At 40.7% G+C, this 22,208-nt stretch overlaps 1 protein-coding gene across 3 annotated transcripts in view; it reads left to right on the top strand.

The window, feature by feature from the left end:
* PATJ (PATJ crumbs cell polarity complex component) overlaps positions 1-22,208 on the top strand; it is a 140,943-nt gene that overhangs the window by 18,453 nt on the left and 100,282 nt on the right. For 2 of the 3 annotated variants that reach the window (XM_083867477.1, XM_083867478.1), the window contains exons 10-17: positions 122-210; positions 1,466-1,604; positions 1,902-2,036; positions 6,458-6,534; positions 8,882-8,938; positions 10,382-10,516; positions 14,105-14,269; positions 15,616-15,744. In XM_083867477.1, the coding sequence (XP_083723603.1) occupies positions 122-210; positions 1,466-1,604; positions 1,902-2,036; positions 6,458-6,534; positions 8,882-8,938; positions 10,382-10,516; positions 14,105-14,269; positions 15,616-15,744 (926 nt within the window). The remainder of the gene's footprint in view (positions 1-121; positions 211-1,465; positions 1,605-1,901; positions 2,037-6,457; positions 6,535-8,881; positions 8,939-10,381; positions 10,517-14,104; positions 14,270-15,615; positions 15,745-22,208) is intronic. The other variant, XM_083867479.1, reaches the window with a different exon arrangement.

Genomic DNA, 22,208 nt, shown 5'->3' with positions numbered 1-22,208 from the left:
TACAGAATCATCACTTTGTGGGCAGAAGGAAGTGTGTGAAAAAGGCTGGAATTAAAAACCTTAATAAGAAAAGAAGCAGATTAGGTTAATGCAGTGATTTGTTTCTCTCCTCCCCCAACAGAACCTTCAGGGATTTTTGTGAAAAATATAATACCTGGTAGTGCTGCTGACCACAATGGCCAAATTCGTGTTCATGACAAAATTGTTGCTGTAAGTAAAATACTGTGTTTATATATTGCTGTAGAACAGACACATTTCACATCTCTGTTAAAAGAACAAGATAGTAAAGACTTTCTAAAATTAATTAAACCTCCTCTGCTTTGCAGAAGAAATAATTTGGTGGTTCATGTTTGTTTAGGTAGATTTGTGACAGAAATGAGCTTTGGCTTGCTGTGGTTAAAGTATTATTTTATATTCAAAGAAATAGTAAATAGTAGTTAACTGTGAAAGAGGCAAGCATTTGGATTAAAGTGTTTCAGAGTGGAGAATCTTGGCTTTTGGCCTGCAGTAAAGATGAGCAGCATTAACTTCTACTTGAATTGAATGTGATTCCGAGGATTGTGAAGATTCTGCAAGATGTGGCACATTGTTTCTGTTCCTTAATGGCTGTGTAGTGTGGATACAATCAAAATGGTAATGGTCACAATTTACGTTTAAAAGCCCAAGCTTTATGTGTAGAAAAATGGAAAAACCATAGAGTAACAGTGAATTGAATAATAGCCAATTTTGCATTCACAGCACAAGCAGGAATGAATTCCACAGTCTTTTTTTGTTTTAAGAGATAATATTTATAGAGATATGATTTTAAATTGCTTTTAAAATGTGTGCCATGCCAGACCTTCCAAAGTCAGCTTCTCCTCTGTGAGAGCAAAAAATTAATATAACCTTTTATCTGCAGGAAAGGCCCTATTGATGCATGATCTGACAGTGAGGTGAACAGAGTATTTTGGGTGTAAATTAAAAAATCTGTTAATGTAAGAATTGGGCTGTTTAGAGTGGATTATACAAACAGTTGTTTGTGGAGGCTTGTGTGAGGCATGTTAGAAATCCATGAGAAAACCAGCAGTGATAATGAACTGAACAGAGTTCCAGGTTGGATACTCTGCTTGGAACCTTCATACAGAGTCCTTGTCAAGCTGGTTTTGGTAAGCAGAAAAAAATTAAGGAAAAATCTGTACATACTTGTATCAGACTAGTAAATTCTGTTTCGTGGTTGTCCCCATGAAAACAGGAAGAAGAAAATACTGTTGTGTTTCCTTTTAAAATGCATTTTGGAAATAAATTCTCATCAGTGAAATGAAACAGATTTAATGAGATTGTTTTGCAAATATTGCTGTCTTGGGAGAGTAACCCTGTAATTCCTGCACTAAATAACGTGGCTGTTGCTCACAGCCTGTGGTACTCCACAACACAGCCTCAAAATGCAGCACAATTACTGGATTTTGGTACAATTTTCTTGTTTTAGGTTGATGGAGTCAACATTCAGGATTTTACCAACCAAGAAGTGGTGGAGGCACTGCGGAACACGGGACAGACTGTACGTCTCACCTTGCTTAGAAGGAAACCTTCCTTTGCTATTTCCTCAGATACACCTTCAGACAGAGGTAATTCTCTTCTTCTAGCAACTGATTTTATTTTTCACTCAATTTACAGTTACCTCATTTAACAGTTATGGGCTGGATACCACATGATCCTCGATTTTTTTAAGGGTGCACTGTAGAAAAGTGTAAGATACTTGAAGGAGGATTGGAAAGAAACTAAAATAAGAGATTCAGGAAAATTCAGTGCAAAACTCCTGTGTAGCCACCCCACCAAAAAAATAGAAGGAATTAGTGAGGTGGTGCTGCTACTTCCTATATTTTGCAGCCTGTGATTTGGTTTTTTTTCATCTGTTTTCACAGTGCAGCCAACTCTTCCAATCCTTGTGTCCCCTGGAGCTATAGGGACTGAAATTAGTGTGGCCACTACGAATGAGGGAAAACAAGAACAGAAGGATAATCTTCACAATGAAAAGCAGCAGAGGCTACATCAAGCAGGTAGACAGGACATCTTGCAGTGCCTCTCCTGAGTCTGGTTAAAGCTCCCATGTTTAATCCATTTTCAGCACTGATGGGCTGTCATGGCTTATTCCCCCTTTAGCTTTTGCCCTGCAATCCTTTCTGAATAAAGCTCTTGGATCTGACCAACTCTTTCACCCCACTCTGTCCCCAAATTGCAGCACTGTCCCCAGGTCTGCTGAGAGTGGATTCTGTGATATCTCAGAGCCTGTAATTCTCTGGATCTTCATCCTTGCATAAAATTTGCCCTTTTCCAGTCAGCAGTGGTCCCCTTTGGTTTGGGAAGGCTTTTTTTAAGGTTACACTCAGTGGAGATTCAGCTCTTTCAGTACTCAGGAATGACTCTCATTAACTCTGGAGGGCTGCAAGCCTCCAGCTCAGTGATTCCTCTTTGTGGTCCTGGTCCTGATACTGAGGTGTCCTGCCTGCATCTTTCTCCTGAGAGAGACTTTATTTATCATCGTCCTCTGCTGCCAGGGCCCTGCACCAGCCTGCTGGGTGAGCAGCATCAGGAGATGGGACTCCAGGGAATTCATATTTATTTCCTGATCAGTGTTACTTCAGTCATACCCATTTTCATGGCTGGACTGGATAATCTTAGAGATCTTTTCCTGCCTTAATGATTCTGTGATCTTCTTGCCCTCCTCACACATCTTAGACTCCTGCAGAGTATTTTCCTAATACTCTTCTGGTTTCCTGTACCACGTCTCTGAAGCCCAATTGCTGCAGTTTCCTCTTTTGGCACTGCAGTAGCTTCACCAGAACTCATGTCTTGGGTGTAAAGACCTGATAACTGGAGTTCAGAAAAGGCTTTTTTTTTAATAACAAAAGGCATTCAGACCCAGGGGCAGGTCACAAAGGAATGGGCTGCTCTGGGTTTTAGCTGCCTTTGAAGCCAAGGCTGGAGGTCTTTCCAGAATCTTCAATTCCCCCACAGATTTCTGGGCTCCTCTACAGGAACTTCTGGGTGAATTTATACAGCTTGTGTTAAAGTCAGCATAAATTATCCTTATGCCTTGTCGTTTCTAAGACATGTAGATGTAATAGAGGAGTCTAAATTACGGCTGTCAATGAATAGCAATTTTGCTGTGATTGTTGAAGATCTGTCAGTATTAAAGACAACCTGGAAACGAGAGAAATGTAGCAGTTCCTATATTCCATTCTGTTTTACTTTTCTGTCCAAGCCTTGCAACCAGACATCCTTTGTTGTGACTTTTGCATGTTCCCAGAAAGAGGAAGCCAGAACAGAGGTGGTTGAGAGAGTTGAGGTTCTCAAAGCATTGTTTTGCTATGACAGAGGCTGGAAAAGAGCAACACTTTGTCTATCCTGTGTCACTTAACCAGTTTTGTTTCTTTTTTTTTTATACTGTGGGACTTTTATGCATATTTTACTCCTGCAGAAATACGATGTATGAGATTTCACCTTGGAACAGGATTTAATGGCCAAGTTTAAATTCCAGAGATAGGTGCTTATTTTGGATGTGGTGATGGGCACTTCGTTATAGTGGTGCTAAAGTAAATACTGCTAATTTAAGGCTCTAGCTAAACTCTGGAAATGCTTTTAGAAGTTTAATGCGAAAGGTATGTTTTATAAAATGCGTATTACTTCCCTTTAAGCCCAGTTGTGTGAAATTCTTATTAAATTGTGTTTCCTGGGGAGGTATTGAATGGTAATTCTGGCCAGGCAAAGCCATGCTTAAGCAGTTCTGGTACAAAGACAACGGGGTTTGGGCTGCAATGTGCACGAGGCCTGAAACTCTTGTGCTTGCAGAGTGCAGGCAATGAATTTAACAGCTGCCTCTGCAAGCTGGGCAGGACTGCTCCATCCTGCCTTGCAGGAGAACTCAGAACCCACAGGGACAGTGCTGGGAGTCAGGAGCTTAACAGATGTCTGGGGAAAAATCCCCAGTAGTAAGTCAGGGCTCTAATGAAGAGCACAACACACACCCTTGTGTGAGTAACTTTTTGAGAGCAGGAGGAAACTGCAAGAAAAAAAAAAATAGATCCCAGTTTTGAAGAAGCTTGACAGTTTTGACCAGAAAAGATGATTTTTACAATACGTTTGTGGTTTCTTCTTTATGTTTGCTAATTAGAAATGAAAAACTGCCTGGAAGCGCAGGCAGAAGGACAGGCTAAATATGCTGAAAAGTTGTTGCTAATAAAAGCTGTCCCTGGGAAGTGTTTTCATTTCTGAGGCCTTGCACATTATAGAAGACATGGTACATATGTCAGGTCATGAGGAATTCAGCTGGATGAGAGACTAGAAAGAAATTTCCTATTAGCTGCCATGTGGAAAAAGCTGTTTGGGGAAAAAGGAACGTTGTAAGTGAATTGAGTGATGCCACTGGAATTGAATCTATTCAATCCAAATCCCTTCAGCCCACATTTCCACAGTTCTAAGGAAGTTCCAAGCAGAGACTTCAAAGTGTGTTTGAAAGAAGGAAAGGGGAAAACTTCAAATGGAGACATGCATCAGCACCTGCTCTGAACAACCCGTAGATTTTGGTAATGTGTTTTGGAAGTGACAAAAAAATCTGTATTCAGCCAGCTGAACACAGCTTACAGTTGCTGAACTGAACTTTGAGCTTGACCCTGAGATTCATTACTCCTGGTGAACCTTAAAATCTATATTTGGCTGCACAGGGGATTACAGGTGCTTAGGTCCTGTGTTGTAACTGTGTAATAGCAGAAAAAGAGACTCGGGAATTTCTGTCCTTCTGTTTTTCTGCAAATGGAAGGAGCAGAAGAACGTACTTTGTTTTGGTTTTGATACAGCTGAGAAGTAAAGACAGTGATAAACCTGTGTTTGGTAATAAGTCACACATTAGAAGCTTTAATTTCCAATAAAATTTAAAAACTTTAACTGGCAGCTGAGAATTTTAGGACGATTTGTCTTCCCATTATTTTTTAAGTAGATAATTTATTTCAGAGACAACTGTGGGCTGTATTTACAAACCCAAGTTTTTAATCTTGGCGGGGTGTGGTTTTGGTAGCAGAAAATAGCTGTCAGGATTGCTGGAATTCTCAGATATCTGTGTCTGCTTGAGCCTGCAGGTCCAAAATCCTCTGGACATTTCCAAGTGACACCTCAGTTGTTGGGCTCTGAGCACTGTGGGTTCTCAGACAGAATTTGCCTGTCTGGCATGGCTGAAAGTGAGTTGGAGAGGTACAGAGGTGGGCTGTGCTGTCATAGAAGTAAACTTCAATCTCTGCTTTTATTGAGTGGGAAACTTCAAAGTTGCAGAAGTGTGTAACGAGGATTGTATTGCAGAGCTTTATCTTCGCAGTCTGAGGAGGTGTTGAAAGCAGAGGCAGCTTGACAATGCCATTTGTGCAGGGTTTTGCTCCTAGGTGGGCTCTGAGCTCCTCGTGGTGTCTTCACAATCCCCCCACTGATGTATTTTACTCACAGTTTGTGTGCAGAATGTGAATTTGTGCTCCACATTCCCAATTTTCAGGGCGACACAGCAGCAAGGCCGAGTGGTCTGTGCCTTGTCTAGACATCTGACAAACTACTGCAGTCATTCAGGGGGGAAAAAAAAGAGGAAAAAAAACAACCCCAGTTTTTGGTAATTCAGCCCCCAGATGCTGCTGCTGTCGCTGCTGGATGGAATTTGCTGTAGAGCTTGATTCTTACCAGTTACACATTGCTCCAGCTTGGAACTTTATATGTGAGCTGAGCTTCTGGCTGAGGTCAAACGCAGGGCAGCCAGTCATTTTCTGCTGTCTAGCTCTGTCAAATTGTCTTACAGGACTGTAACCAACTGCCTTGGTTGCATAAGTAAGAAAGCTGAAAAGATATAAATGTCAAGATAGCCAAGTTCCCACGGAAGACTGGTTCAGAACTGGAGCTTATATTAAAGCTCATGTTACTTACTGGCCTAATTAAAGCAGACAAGGCTTTATACCTGCCAAATGTATAAATAAAGTCTGTGCCTGCATTGTGCTGACACAGCCCCCTCGATAACAGCAATATCTTGTCAGGTGTTTTCCTTCTTAAGGGGGCTCATTTGGGTGGGAGATGATGTTTCCCTGGAGTGGGAAGCGTTTTTACGGCAACAAACGATGAAGTCGTGTGAAATTTGTTTTGCAGCCTGAAAGAATGATTTATTTACAGTGCTGCAATGTACAGAACTCACATCTCATCACCAAGCATCACCTCTCCTGCCTCTCAGCTGAATAAATCACACTTTTACAGGAGCTGACATTTTGCATTGTTTTCCTAAGAAAGACATTTTTGATTTGCGCTGTTTGATAGACTCAGCTTAATGCGCTTCCCCTTTGGGGATTATTCCCTCTAATCTTTTATTTACACTGAATTTTTATTGGAGTGTTTAGAAGTAAATGTACTTCTGAATGTACAATATGCTTGTAAATTTAATATTCACTTTCATATTTAGGAAGAGTCCCACTCCCTCCAGCACATGAGCTGAAATCCAAGTGGGAAAACCTGCTGGGACCAGAATATGAAGTTGTGGTATGTTTTATTTCAATAAACTACATTCATGAATGTTATTTCTTTAAATTACAGATCTGTGAGCTTAGCATTACAGGCTGTTTATAGAACAATTTAGTGTTTGGAACAGATCAGTAACATCAAATTTTCTTTCCTGTGACATCAGGGCTGAAATGTATGTTATAATGAGTTGGGGGATTTGTTGCCCTTTTATTTTATTCTGTTTATATAGATACTATTGTACAAATACGAGACAGGAACAGTGATTTAAGGAAATCAGCTGTCCTGTTAAATCTGCATCACAGCAGCCACTTAAAATATATGGCATTTTTATTATTTCATTCATGATCTATTTGTTTTACTGGGCACTGAATTAAAAAAAGGCTCAAGACAGAGCTTCTGTTTTCAGAAGAATCTTACCATTTTATCTGAAGAATGGGAGAATGATTTTCCAACATGCTGGTGGGAAAATACAAATTAATTCTCAACAGTGTAACTTTGTGGTGCCGGTGTCTAGTAGATATTTCTTCACTTCATATTAAATAATTGCCTAGCAAAAGATTGTTTTGATGAATTGTCACGAGGAGTTGATGGAAATTGTAATTCACTTGTGCTTTCCAGTGCTGGGTGAGCCAGCGAGTACAGATAAAAGACACAGGACACCGTTCTTTCCAAAGCCTTAAAAAATTCTCACCACCACCAAGAAAATGCCCTGTTTGTCTTTGCAATTCTTGTCCAGTTGATTTAGAGACACTTATTTTTTACTACTCAGGGTGGCCATCGTTGCAGTTTGCAGTCACTCGCTGGGAGATTTAAAGTAGCTTTAAGAGTTGCCTTGAGAAACTCGCTTCCCTCCTTTCCATTAGCGCCCCTTTAAGATCTGAGGCTCGTGTGGGATTATGTACATGATGCAATAAATCTGTTTGGCTGCCCACTTCAGTTGCTTGGTATTCCCACCCTTACATTTCCAGGGGCTGATATTACCTCCCTGAGCACTATCACACTTCCCACAGAGGATGAAATCCTGCTTAGCTGGTGAATCCAACCATTCCCAATCCTCCTTTGGCTGCCGATGGTGAAATGTCAGCAGTGGAAATGTTACCTCTTGAATAATAGAAGGAAACTCTCCTGGCAGCCCATTTTGAAAGTCATTTTTTTGTTCTGGTTGCCTGTACCTCCCTCCTGTATTCTGTAGCAATGTCCAGTTTGAGTCCAGCCCATGACACCACAGTCCCTGTGTCCCACCATCCTCATTCAGCCCCCAGAACTCACCCCCAGGGTGCCCAGGATTCTCTTAGGAGTATTTACCTTGAGAGGAAATAGCTGTTTGAAGAGAGAGGTTGGTGTCCCTGGTGGCTTCTGGTGCTGCTGGTCCTTTTTGGTGCCAGTGGAAGGAGCTGAGATCCCGAGCAGGGACCGTGTGATGTCACAGGCTGAGGAGCTACATGTAATAAATCCATTTAGTTACATGCATGGACATGAAATGAGCTCTCTCTGTCAGGACAAACACCCTGAGTGCTGGAAAACAACATGCTTGAAGCCCTGTATAAAATTAATCCAAAAGAAAAGTCTAATCTCTATCAAACTAGAAGTTTTCAAAGAAAAGTTACCTGATTTTTTACAAGGCTCTGTTTTTTCAGATCTACCAAGTGTAACTTTCCTTTAAACATTTGATTTCAGTGTCTCAAATTCCAACCTTGGGCCATAGATTGGAACTAAATGATCTTTAAGGTCTCTTCCAACCCAAACCATCATATGATTTTGTCTTAATTACATTTAAAATTGGAGTAAATAACCTAAGGTTCCAGATAAATCTGTTACGTTAAAGAGGGACAAAACAAGAAAAGACACCGAAAGGATTTCCTGTCCCTGGTTTGAATAACCCACTTTCCATTCCCATTTGGTAATTAAAGTTATGTATTTCAAGCCATGTTAGCAACAGAAGTTGGTGGGTTGGTCTGGATGGGAGATGGCTGTACCATAGCCTGAGGTAACAACTTAAGCTGTCATACTTTCAAATTCTGATTGGCAAGTCCGTGTGGGTATTTGTGTCAAACATAATGGCATTTTGTGCTTACACAGGATTACTGAACTTGACTAAAATTGGCATTTGGGCTCCGGGAATAGGATAATATTGGAGTCTGCTAATAGTGCATAATCACCACATTCCTACTTGTAAATGTTCTGTGCCTGAAAGGTTTTTTCTAACATTTGTTTAAAATTATTTTGCGTCAATGTGACATTGTTTAAGTAAGGTTTATTTTGCTTGTGAGTTTGGGGTTGGGGGTTTTTTTGCCAGAATTTCATCGTTCTGGTAAAGTCTTTATTGTCCCGCTGTTGAAAAATGTTCTGATGTCCAATTTTTTAGGTTGTGCATGTGGATATGCCCTTTAAAGACGATTCAGAGCTCCAGAAGTACTCAAAGGTAAGGCTTCCATGGTGGTTTCCTTCGTGGTATATGTTGGCAGAGTTATCCTGGGAGGGCATGACACAATTCCAGATGTGTTCCAGGAATTTAGTGGTTTTGTGGTTCTGTATTTTCCAAAAAAAAAGGCTTTTCTTGCCTATTCTTTGCAGAATAAGCAATATTCTGCTTATCTCCTGGATTGATCCAATACCTTTTCATAGCACAGGCAAATGAACCTTTAAACAGTTCATTGCCAAACTCCCAAACAACAGAAAAACAGCCTCAAACCATGCACATAAACCCCAAATTTTGAGGTAATTAATTGCACAGAACGGAGAAGGGGTTGAAACTCTGCTGAACAACTCTTTCGTCCCACAGAGGATTTTGCTATAGTGATCCTGGCTCAGGGAAAGGGATGTGTAATTCATTTAAATTGTCAGATCTTAAATTAATTTCACTTCCAAGAGATTTTCAAGATACCTGTGTTAATATTGTAGAAAATGAGGTTTTTAGAGGTGATGCATTTATGTATTTGTGGGGACACCTCAGTGGGGAAGGGCCATAAAGTCATGATCAGACATGGCTGTGAAGGAATGCTGTGGATCACTGGATTGCTCCTTTTATTCGAATATCCAGAATAATTTGGGAAGCAGGACAGTCAATGTTTGAACTCCAGTAATAAAAAGCCAGAAAATGTCCAAACTGAAGGAGCAGCTTGTGCTGATCATCTCTTCTCCCCAGATTGCCATGATTTCTTCTGCCTTGTCTGGATAGTGTATCACTTTTATTCTATTTTTCCTAATATTATCAGACTTAAGGCACTCAGGGTTGGAGTTTCCCTATTAGGAAAGTCCCAGTGGGAAAAGCCTGACACAAAATCAGTGATTTCCCCTTGCAGAAAAAAGAATGTCAGTTTTAGTAACTACTTACAGAAGACACTTCATGGATATATTTTCTACCTCAAAGTAGTGTAGCTCCCAAAGGAGTAACACAGCTGATCTTGTGCTGAGACTTTAGGGCAATTATGGAATTTATTTAATTCCTTTATTTATTTCTATTTGTTTTATTTTTGTTTTGCTCCAAACCCCATGGAAGAAGGGTTGGAACTGGATGATATTTAAGGTCCCTTCCAACCCAAACCATTCTGTGATTTGTTGACACCTCACCTTTAGGGTGGCACTTCTCCCTGTATTTTCCCCATTAACTTTAATTATTTGAGAATACAGTTCTTTTAATTGATACTGCTTTTTCCCCCAAAGAGCAGAGATTGGTTTTATTTGTGCAAACAGTTTGTAAAGAGAAATTGTGGACAATTGTGCTGTAACACAGGTGAGGTCACTGTGAGCATTTAATCATCTTTCTGTGTGTTCAGTTTGGTGAGCTGCTGACTCCTAAATCTGTTTTTATCGTGGTAGATAAAGACTTATACTTAAATATTTACTTATATTTCTCTTTTGGCAGCTGTTACCCATCCACACTCTGAGATTAGGAGTTGAGCTGGACACTTTTGATGGACATCATTATATATCATCCATTGCTTCAGATGGCCCAGCTGCAGCCCTTGGTCTTCTGCAACTGGAGGATGAACTTCTGGAGGTAAAAAAAATAAAACAGAACCCTCACAAAAATAAAAATTATGTCTCTCCTGTTTGTTTGGCCTTCTTAAAATGCTTCTTTAAAGTTCTGGCTTGGCTGTTGTGTGTGCAATAGGATTATTCCAGATTAGTTGTGGAAGCAGAGTTGTGCTTTGGAATTCATATTCATTTTCTTCACTGTTCCCTTCCACATTTATGGACAAAAGGTCAAATTTTTGTGACCTCTCATTGACTTCATGGGTATTTTTTCTGAAATGTTTTAACATGAGTATCAAGAGTTACAAGGGCAGGGATAATATTTATGTTGAATTATTTGTGGTCCTGTCCAGTCTTTTGCACAATTTGGCTGTAGCTTTTGTGGTGGATAATCTTTCTGAATATTTGTCGCCCCTAAAAAATTTACAACAGTCTTAGGAACAGTGGTTTCAGTTACACAATAAAACTTTTTTTGTTGAGTGTTGAAAGATATTTATGTGTATGAGCAAATACATCAGTTTGTTTAAATGTGTATAAAGAGGCACTGGGGCAGCTTTGGATTTACCAGAGTCACACCAGACCTGTTTTCTCCGGAAAAATAATTATTTTATAAAATTAAAATAATTCCTATTGTGTGTGTATGTGTGTATACATCTACCCATTGGTATCTCAGCCTGCAAATGAAAATACATTAATTTCATATTGCATGCTTACTCCTTGTGGAATATTTTGATATTTGAACCTTTTTTTAGTGGATGCAAAGAACATTTAATGGAAACAGAATTAGGCCTTCTGAAAGATTGATTTGTTAGGTGTACAGCTATTTTGCTTTTACTCCTTCACCCTCTAACATCAAAAATTCATACTGATATCACTAAGACCTAAAACATTTTCTTACTGCTTAATGGAGGAAATCTTGATTCCTGAAGGAAGGGATTAATGGAATGCTGGAAGTGTTGTTTGAATTGCTTGGCCACTAAACAAAAAAAAAAAATTATACAAAAAGCAATAATGCAGTGCTGTAGAGTAACTTAGGAAACTTTAATTGTGTATATTTAACAGTTGTATGTATTACTCTGTACTCAGAATGAAGTTCACAGGTATGTCCAGACCTGGTGAGTGTAAATTTTTTGCTACTCTGTCATTGGGGAAAAAACCCCCAACAAAATAAAAATGTGCTCTGGGGCTAAAGCTGTAAGTGCCAGGTTTAGCCCAGACTGTGTTTTTGCAGCCAAGTTATAAATCCCCTTAAATAGGGGTTTGCAGTGGAAAAAGTGACAGCCCCATTCCCCAAACAAGCAGCCTTACCTGGGCTTGATACATTTGGGATTGAAATATGATCAGCAAGGACTTTATTTTTTTTTTTTTTTCAATATACAGTAAGGCTGAATGTTGATTATTTTTAATGATCTGTTTGAATTATAACAGACAGCGCAATACCCCTTCCCTACCCTTCATTTCAGCTGATTCCATTGTATTCTTTTTTAGGAATAAATTGCTTTTTTTTGTGCCCTTTTGTTGTACAATTTCCCTGCTATTTGAGGGCTGGCTGGCTGATGAGCTGAACGAGTGGGTGTGTAGGGCACCTTGCCTGCTCAGGGGGTTGATTTCTGGCAGCTGCAGGAGGAGAAATGGGAGTCTCCAGGTCTGCTGGGAGGGGGAAGCACAGCAGCTCTTCCCCATCCATCACAGGATGCTGAGAAGTGCTGGGAGTTTTCCACCACGCTGCCACTCTCGGAGCATTAAAAAATCCTTACGCGTAGATCCTTCTGCTTAAATAATTAACTAATGGACGAGGCTGATAGCTCAGCACTTGCTGTAATTCTTGCAGGAAAAAAAGCCCAGAGCAGTTTGTCTTGCCTGTGGTGGAGGCCAGTTCCACCACTCTCAATTTCTCTGCTTGGCTGGGATGTGGAGTGTGAGAGGAACTCTGTGTTTCCCAGCAGTACAAACTATATTTACACTGCAAAAAGCACAAAGTGAGGGGGGGGAAAAAAATAGAAGTGATCAGGAAGTAAATGTTGGCTGAAGTGGGATTGCTGTGGAGCCTTGCATAAGGTTGAATCTCTCTAATCAGCAAGATCTGGGAGGTTTATGGAGAGGCTCTGCCTCAAGTGCAGACATGCAAAGGTGTGTCCATGTCTGGTGAGCGTTTCCATGCTCTGTTTTATAGGATCAGATGTGGGTTCTTTTGCAGTGTGGGTATGGAGGGAAGTACTGAAGGTAATCCTCAGTCATCCCCACTTGCTGTGCCTTGATTCCTGCTGTGGAGTGACTTGGGTGAGGTGCTGGATTCCCAAACCAGTGGCTGCACTCCAGCAGTGTGGACATTTGGTTATGAGAGAGGCTTGAGGCAGCCTAAAAGAAATCCCTGGAACACACGAGGGGTTGGGATTGAGTCCACAGCACTAATTGGGTTAAACCCCTGCTCTTTTGGGGCTGCAGTGCTGCTTAACTCCAGTGATTTATGACACCTGCTGACATCCTGCTGTCCTCATATTTAGGGACACCCCTGTGGTGCAAAGAGAGGAACCCTCAGGATATAAAGGTTATAAAACAGGTAAAAGAGGACGAATCACTCTTTTTTTTCCTGCAGAAGTAGAATCATAGAGTGACAGAATGGTTTGGGTTAGAAGGGACATTGAAACCCATCCAGTGCCACCCCTGCCATGGCAGGGACACCTTCCACTATCCCAGGCTGGTCCAAGTCCTTTCCAGCCTGGCCTTGGACATTTCCAGGGATGGGACAGCTACAAAAAAAGTGCAATTGCAGTATCCCATTTTTAAAGGACCATTATCTATCTATCTATCTATCTATCTATCTATCTATCTATCTATCTATCTATTTTTCCTGTTTCAAAGCCTGTGGTTTAGAGCATCCATTAACGATGATCTGTTATCACTCACAATCCTGAGTTTATGGTATGGTAAGCTTTGAGCCCTGTCAGGCCTTTCTGGTTAATTGCTTACTGTAATTGGTTTGTTTCTCACTGTACAAATGTTCTCTCCTGTTTTCTGTAGGATCTATTTTAGTTTTGGCCACTTTGTTACATTGGAAACTGGCAAAGTTACAGGATGAGTAAGGTTGGAAAACACCTCTAAGGTCATTGAGCAAACTTTGAAATTAATTGTGGTAGTTCTGACTTCAGTTTTCTGATGGGAGCTCAGAACCTCTGTTCACTTAAAATATTGTGTGAAATTTAATTTTTTTTTTTTCTTTTTAAATTCAAACACATACGCCTAATGCTAAGAAAAGATCCCCAACAAAGAAATGGGTGAGAAAGAATAAGAATCCTAGGAAAGGTTTAGGCTTGGAAAAGTGGTGAGCAGAAAAGAAGTTAGAGGAAGCTAAAGAGATGTGATGCAGCAGTCAGTAGTTACAAGATCTTGGAGATGTATTTGACAATAATGTAAACAAAAAATTACAATAATGTATATATTCTTCAGAAACATATATTAATAAAACCATGCAGGCTGTGCCAGAATCCCCAGGTAAAATCAGACTTCCACGCTCAGGTGGGGAAAAATATATGCCAAAAAATTTTAAAAAAAAATTAAAAAAAATCTGTTGGATATTCTTTAATTTCCTTTGTGTGGTGTTCCCATCCTGCAGGTGAATGGGGTGCAGCTGTGTGGAAAATCCCGACGTGAGGCTGTCACCTTCCTGAAGGAAGTGCCACCCCCGTTCACCCTGGTGTGCTGCCGGCGGCTCTTTGGGGACGGCACCGAGTCCTTGGTGGACGAGCCCCCCGTGGCAATTCGCCCTCCAGAGCAGAAGGTAACACCTCTTCTGTCACCTCCTCATGCAAAAGTGTTGGTTTCTTATCTTTTTTTCCTTGTGTTGGATCCGGGATTAATTCATAGGAGTTGCAGTTTTTCGTGTTCAGACTTGGTGTTTATTAATTCTTATCTATAGTACAGTCTCAAGTTGTGAATTCTGGCTAACAAAGCAGAACATGGAGGTGTCTCTAACTCTTTCCAAGGTTATTTAAGTGTCAATTGTCCAATAACCAGATGACATCTGTATTATTTATACTTTTAACCCAATAACCAAAAACTCGAGGTCAGCAATGTGGACTTTTCCACCCAATAAGAGAAAACCACCCAAAACCATGAAGAAGAAGGTGAAGACAACACCCTAAATCCTCCATATTGCTTCACATATATTACTATATACTAAACCCTTAATTTTTAAGTTTTTCACCCTGTGAGATCACACAATACCATTCAAACTCCACACCCACAACCCCAGTGCTATCACTCAATTTAGGAAGCCTCTTCCACAGCCTCAGGTCAAATGTAGTGTTTGCTTGAGGGTCAGTGCCTTTTAGCACAGAAAGCCTGAAATTCTCAGTTTCCAGAGTTCTAACACAAAAGGGACTTTTTGGAAAAGTCTGTGCATTTCTGGATTTTTATGGGTTGGTTTTGAGGAACTTGGTTGTCCTGGGAAGACAAGGTAGGTAAATCACTGAGCTGCTTTGCTGACTGTACATCCCATTCATCATCCCAACACTTAATAGGTGACTGAGAGCTCTGAATTACACTAAATCACACCCTTGCCACCATTAGCTGATTGCTTCCATGTTCTGAGTAGATTTTTATAGAACTGGGGCAAAAAAAAAAAAAAAAAGGAAACTGAAAAGTTTCTTTCCATCGCAGGAGCTTTAAAGTCTCAGACTAAAGCTTGACACTTGTGGTTGCTCCTATTTGCAAAAAGTGTTTACAGCTTGGCTTCTCATCTTTTCTGATTGTCTGGCCTTTCTATTAGCTGTCTGTGGTTAAATCTTTTATGCTATTTATTTTTCCTTTATGCATCTAATGGGACAGCTGAAGTTCATCAGCATGTAACAGGTTAGTAATATTCTAACAATTAATTAGACTAATACATGGGTATTTGTGTGCCAGGTTGGGCTCTGATGCTCAAAACATGTAGGCCTGTGCCCAGGGGAGTACTCAAAGCAGCAAGATGGAGAAAACTCTATTCATAATGCTCAGGAAAGTTTTAATTCCATAAAAGGTCATATTTGAGGGTGTGTATGCACCATTAATAATCAAAATATTAAAGGAATAGTGTTTGTGAAGAACTGAGAGAGTGGTGTTTGGACCAGAGCTTTTATTTTCCAGGTGAAACCTGAGGAAGACTTTAATCCTGAGGAGGAAGAGGGAGAATTGGCATTATGGTCTCCTGATGTGAAGGTTATTAAGCTGGAGAAAGACAAAAATGGTTTAGGATTCAGCATTTTAGACTATCAGGTATGGTTTTTTATGTAACTAAATGCTAAAAACCCCTTTGATCCTTTCTTCTTGCGTGGTGCCATAAAATGTTTTGTGATGTTGATCACTGGTAATGGACTTGACACTTGGGCCTAGAAACTATAGGGGTAACTAATGTATTTTGAGGCCAACTCTGTAAAGTAGGGAGTGTTCTAAACATCTGATTACTGGATGTGACAAAATGTAAAATCTTTAATCAAGCTTCACCCCATAAATATGATTTTAATGCCTTAAGTGTTGGGCAAGGTTGTTTTTTTGTTGTATTTTGTTCTAACTTAGAATGACACTTCAGCTCTGAGAGTGACAAGCGAAGGTTCTTGGGTATTAGTTGGAGATGATTATATTCTTAATTGTTAAACTCCTTAGAAATTAACAGACAAGCCTTTAACTGGAGGGAAATGCTACTAAAACTAACAAATCCTTCTTTCAAAAACACTGGCTTCAATTAAATATGTAGAAACTCTCAAAATCTGTAGTCAGAATGAAACGCTCTTCATGTTTCTAGTCAACATGATATATTTTTTTAAACCCCCAGTCATCATATTTATAAGGAAATAAAATAGCTGGATCACTCTTTATAATAATATACACATCACATCTGAGTGCTGCCTAAACATTGTAGTTTAATGAAATGTGTTCAACTGTTGTACATAAATGTCAAGTGATATAAAATTCACTTTCTGATACAATAAGGCAGGAATTGGGAATAAATTAGAAGGGAAAAAAAATATTTGAAGTATTATGCAAACCCATTAATTCTATATTTTACCAGTGCGATTTAAGATTACTGAAAATAGATCCCGTTAGTCATTTTAGCTGACACATGTTGTGTTGCAGTGCCAGCTCTACTCTAGAGTTGCTGGGAGTCTTTACAGAGCAGTAATACACAGATTTGCTTTTAAGTTCTCATATAATCAGAATTAATGAAGGCTTTAATAGCAGGCTTTTTATTTACTTATTCGCAGATGCAAATACACGAGCAATGTTGTGGTACTTGCAGCTAAATTTAAATACATTCTAATCAATTCTAAATGAGTGGTAAACCACTTAATCTCAGATCTTTATAATTTCAAGATATTTATGTGTAAAGTGTATAAAGTGTGTTCTTTTGTTTGGGATTTGCCTCTTAGATCTTTTACACTTTTCATCATCTGCAGATTAATTTTTATAGAGAGATATCTGTGGCTGTGTGCGCGTTTATGTAAATGCATCCATCACATCCTTGAGTGCAAGGCAAAGAAAATAAATAATTGTCCATGCTACAGTGGAGGCAAGGGAAAAAGAGAGAAAAAAAAAAACTGTGTGTGGTTCCTGGGAGGGTGTTTGGAATTCTTAACACAGATTTGCTGGGAAGCACAGAATTACAGCAGTGTTTAATTGTGCCTTAAAGGACCTGGAGACCCTTCTTTAAAACATAAAAGGTGTTTTTTTAGGCACTTACTCTTTGTTTTACAAGAGAAAATTCAAGCCTTATAATGGCAAATGATACTGCTTGTGCTCTGTATCCACTGCTGATTTTGCTGCTTTTGAGGAATACAATTTTTAAATTTTTTATAAGTATATAAAAATGAAACTGGGTCTTCCCATGGCCCATTTTCATCATCAGTGAGTGACCAGCCTTTTTGGGCTGCCACAGAGTTGATGGAGATAGAATGGGGAGGAAAATGCTTTTGAAGGGGATATTTTGAGCAGGAAGCCTAAAATTAACACACAAGGACTGGCTCTGTCCATTACAGAAATTTAAGCAAAGTTTGGTGTTGCATTCCCAGCTTGGAGGAAGTGAGGTGACTATCCTGGGCTTTTAAGATCCAATTATTTCTGTAGCTGTTGGCTGGAATGACACTTCAGAAATACTGGAAGGACTTCAGGGAGCTCAGTGAGAGCAGGGAAGTGGTGTCAGGGTTAAAAGGTGGTGATGCTCTATTGTCCAACCTCACCTTCCACCACACAAAGGTGGAGCAAAACCTTTGGAATGATGGATTCCAGTGGATCCCAGCCTTAGGGTGGGATGGGGCTGTTCCCTACAGTGTTTCAGGAGTCCTGCTCACACATTTCTGACAGTGAGAGATGCCAGACATGCTGCAGAAGCACAAGAATGCCCAGCAGTTACAGACCAGGCTGCTCTCAGTGCTCTGGAAGTTTCTTCCTACTTCTTTTCAAGCAAAAGGCTTTTTTACCTTTCCATCTTAATTCTGACTGTAGAATTAGTCGTTGTGCTGAACACTCCTACGGTGTATAATTTGTAATATTTACCATTTTGTTTCTCAAAACTGGCTGCATGCTGAGCATAAAGGATGCTGTGCCTCAGTTGTCCTAAATGCTGCACTTCCCAAGTCATGCTCTGGAAAACAGAATTAATAAAAACTCTTTGTGAGGCAGGAGTCTGAGTACGTGGAAAACTGAATGCTGAGATCAAGAAAATTATTACTCTGGCATATTAATTTTTAATGGGCTGTCTTTCTAATAATGTTTCATCTATCAAATAAATGATAAGCACATCCCAAGTGACTTGCAGGATATTCCCAGAAATGTACAAGCATAATTCCAATGCCTATATATTTTAATGAACTAATTACAAATTAATTATACCAATTATGCATAATCAATAGTATTTCTACTTTCTCCTGTGTTTTCTTTTGATTGTCTTTAGGGATTTAAAAGCTTAAAACAGAGCCACCTTCCTTTTTTTTAAATAAGGTTCTTAAAACTTTGGGGTAGAGTTACCTCTGTTGCTATGACAGAATAGTATTTATACAGGATATTCTTCATCTTCCTGTGGTGTCTATGTGTATTAAAAAACCACCTTTTTTCCCCTTTGAATGTTGTAATGTGTAATTATGTTGTAGGAAATCTAAAATTTTTGAGACCACTGCTCTGCTGGCAGCAAGGTCAATACTTGGCAAGAGGAGAGGTGGAAGCTGATCCTGTGGATTCTCGAAATGATGGATTTCACTGGATTTTTTTTTTCTTTTATTTAAATAAGAAACACTGATGATGTCTCAAAAAGAAATTTTCTAGGGGTTTTTGGGGTTTTTTTTCTACTGTCATCACTGTTTTGGGAGCTGGTCAAAGCTCCTAGGCCAGCCAGTGCTTTTTCTTGGTGGTGCTTTGGTGGGGAAGCTGCAGAGGTCTCCTGGCCATGACAAAACTGCTCAGCCTCCTGGCCAACCCCTCAGTGAAGTGAACACACTCTGCCTCCCTTCATTTCCTTCTCCTTTCACTTGGAGAGGCTGCTGTGCCTTTCACCTCTTCACTAACCTTTATGTGGTGCTGCTGGCACTGCTGGTGCCAAGTGTGCTCTGATGGTTAAGGCTGGAGTGGTTTGGGATCACCTGGGATGCAAAGGGCTGCAGTCAGTGCATTGTGTGTTCTTTGTCAGCAGACCTGAAAGGATCCAGCTTAACAGTAAATCTGTCTGGCCTGGAACTAATCATGGAATCCCAGAGTGGTTTGGGTTGGAAGGGATCTTAACTCTCATCCAGTTCCAAGCCCTGCACCTTCCACTAGACCCAAGCCCCATCCAGCCTCCTGGCCAGCAAGTCAAGATCTAAGCCATTGTTTTCTCTTTTTCTTAGAAAGAAATTGAAAGATGTATTATCAGGTTAAAATAGAGAAGAAATGCTGTCTAAAAACGACTGTGATCCCAGAGCAAGAGGAAATAAAAATCCCATAAGACTTGTAGGGGAAAAAAGAAGACATCCCAGCAGGATAGAAGGTCCTTTGAGCCCTGAAATAGTGTTTACCACAGACCTGATGCATTGCAGGCCAACAGATCCTGTCAGTAATGTTTTACAGAAATATTGGAAAAACCACAGGTAGCTGAATTGCAGATTTCTTGAGGCAGTATTGACCAGAAGGTAACTTGAATGGTCTGATGAGCTTTTATCAAATTAAACAAAAAGCTGAATGGACTTTATGTGGAGCTTAATTTACTGTGCTTTGAAGTCAGAGTCTTTTTAAAGCAGCTGTTTGAGAGTGCATGAAACTGGAGAGGGCGAGGGGTGGAATGGGGAGGTTTGACATTTTACATAACTCTTGGGAAGGACTGTGAGATGCTGTTTCTCCCTCTCTGTGCTGAGAGAGAAGTCCCCAGTGCCTGTTTGCTTTGCCACAGTCCAGCTGCCCTGGAGAGCTGCCTGCCTGTAGGAACTCATGGACTCACCTGCTCCAAGCCATCCATGGAAGCAGAAAAAGGCATTTCAGCACTCAGGAGCTTCAAGTTACCCTGAGCTGGAGAAGCAGCTTGAATTGTGCCTGCCTTGGGTCAGTGCTCTGGGGGATTTTCCTGTGGTCTAGCAACAGGGACCCCACAGCTGCCTTATTCCTGGCTTCCCTTTATTATGAGTAGCAGTTTTTCGTGCTGCTGAACTGAAGTCTCTTTTGCTGCACATTCAGCAGGTTATGTTTTGTCCTTCTCCCAGGGAGCATGGGAAACAATTGTTTTCCCTTTTCTAACAAAATCACTGCATAGTCATTCACGGCAGGAAGTGAAGCAATTTAAGTGTCTCCAAATATCTTTCCTCTTTTCTTTATGCCCCAAACAGGCTCCAGATGTAGAGTTACCAAAAAAAAAAAAAAAAAAAAAAAAAAAAAAAAAAAAAAAAAGCAAAAAAAAAAGCAAACTGACTTCTTATTTGTAGAAGGTGGTATTCAAGTAGATTATATTATTTTTTTTTCCCTTTTACTTTCTTGGTCTGTTCAGCGGTGAGATGCAGGCTGGAATGCTTTGACAAGTCGCTGGCTAAACGTTTGCCCTCTTGTGATAATTTGAGCTTTGTCTGTTCTTGTGATAAGTTTGTTATGAACAAAGAAGGATATTCACGTCTTTGTTCAGCACATTTCCACCTGATCATGTGATGGGAACCTGTGGCTTACTGGCAAAAGCTGCACAGCTGTATTAAAGAGCACTTTGACAATGGCTATCAGCTTGGTACTGGGGAAACTGATAAAGGCAGCTTTTCTCCCATCTCTACAACCCATCCACATTCATTAACATCAAAGTTCTGTAAGCCTCAGTACCAACTGTGTTGGTACTCATCTCACGGAGGATTTGCTTCTCTCCCCCTATGGGAAAGTTCTACATCCTCTAAATCATATTAAGCTGCTTCATGTGTAAAATAATTCTTAATAGTGTGTCATGAATTGAATTCAGTATAGCTTTTTGAAAAATTCTCTTGGAGTTCAGCTTAAAAACGACTTTGCAGGACCTCAGAGCTGGTGAATGCAGTTGAGCACATTCCTGGAGAAGTTTCTGAGGTGTTCACGATTAGTGGATTCCAAAAACCTCAGTGCTGCAGTACTGAGGCATTGGGAGAGCAGAGACCACTTTAATAAGGAATCAGAAAGATTTCTGTGTATCTCACACAAAGATGCAGACAGACCTGCAGGAACAGCTGGATGAGGAAGAGATCTGGAGAACCTGGAGGCACATTAGGGGTTGGGTATTCCCTGGCACTGGGCTGGAGGGGGCCATCAGCTGGACTCTAAATGAGAAGTCGGAGGAATCTCTAGAATTATTCAGGTTGGGAAAGTCCTCTGGGACCTTTCAGTCCTACCGTTCTTATCAGCACTGCCAAGGCCACCACTGCCCCATGTCCCCAAGTGCCACATCCACTGGGCTTTTAAATCCCTCCAGGGATGGGGACTCCACCACTCTGGGCAGCTGTGCCAGGGCTGGACAACCCTTTCCATGAAGAAATTTTTCTTTATATCCAACCTGAACCTCTCCTGGAGCAACTTGGCCATTTCCTCTCCTCCTGTCCCTGTTCCCTGGGAGCAGAGCCTGACCCCCCTGGCTGTCCCCTCCTGTCAGGGACTTGTGCAGAGCCACAAGGTCCCCCCTGAGCCTCCTTTTCTCCAGGCTGAGCCCCTTCCCAGCTCCCTCAGCCTCTCCTTTCCCAGCTCCATTCCCTTCTCTGGATATGCTCCAGCCCCTCAATGTCCTTCTTGTCATGACCTCAGAATTCCAGGTACCTCAGCAGTGCCCAGCACAGGGGACAGGCACTGCCCTGGCCCTGCTGCCACACCAGTGCTGACAAAAACCAGGTACCATTGGCCTCCTTGGCCATCCAAGCCATGCACAGCCAGTTTTTCCAGGAGAATGCTGTGGGAAACAGCATCAGAGGCTTCACAGAATTCCAGGTAGACACATCCACAGCCCTTCCGTCATCCACTAAGCAGGTGTTGTGGTTTTGGCTGGGATAGAGTTAATTTCCCTCCTAGTAGCTGGTGCAGTGCTGTGTTTTGGATTTAGCATGAGAACAATGTTGATAACAGGGCAATGTTTTAGTTGTTGCTAAGTAGCGATTACTCTGAGTCAAGGACTTCTCAGTTTCCCATGCTCTGCCAGTGAGGAGGAGCAGCAGAAGCCAGGAGAGGTGATCTGAACTAGCCAGAGGGATATTCCATACTATAGGATATCATGCTCAGTATATAAATGGGAG

The sequence above is a fragment of the Zosterops lateralis genome (assembly GCF_965231275.1).
Source record: "Zosterops lateralis genome assembly, chromosome: 9".
Taxonomy (NCBI): domain Eukaryota; kingdom Metazoa; phylum Chordata; class Aves; order Passeriformes; family Zosteropidae; genus Zosterops; species Zosterops lateralis.
The sequence above is the reverse complement of the archived record's forward strand: the minus strand, read 5'-3'. Positions and strand labels throughout refer to the sequence as shown.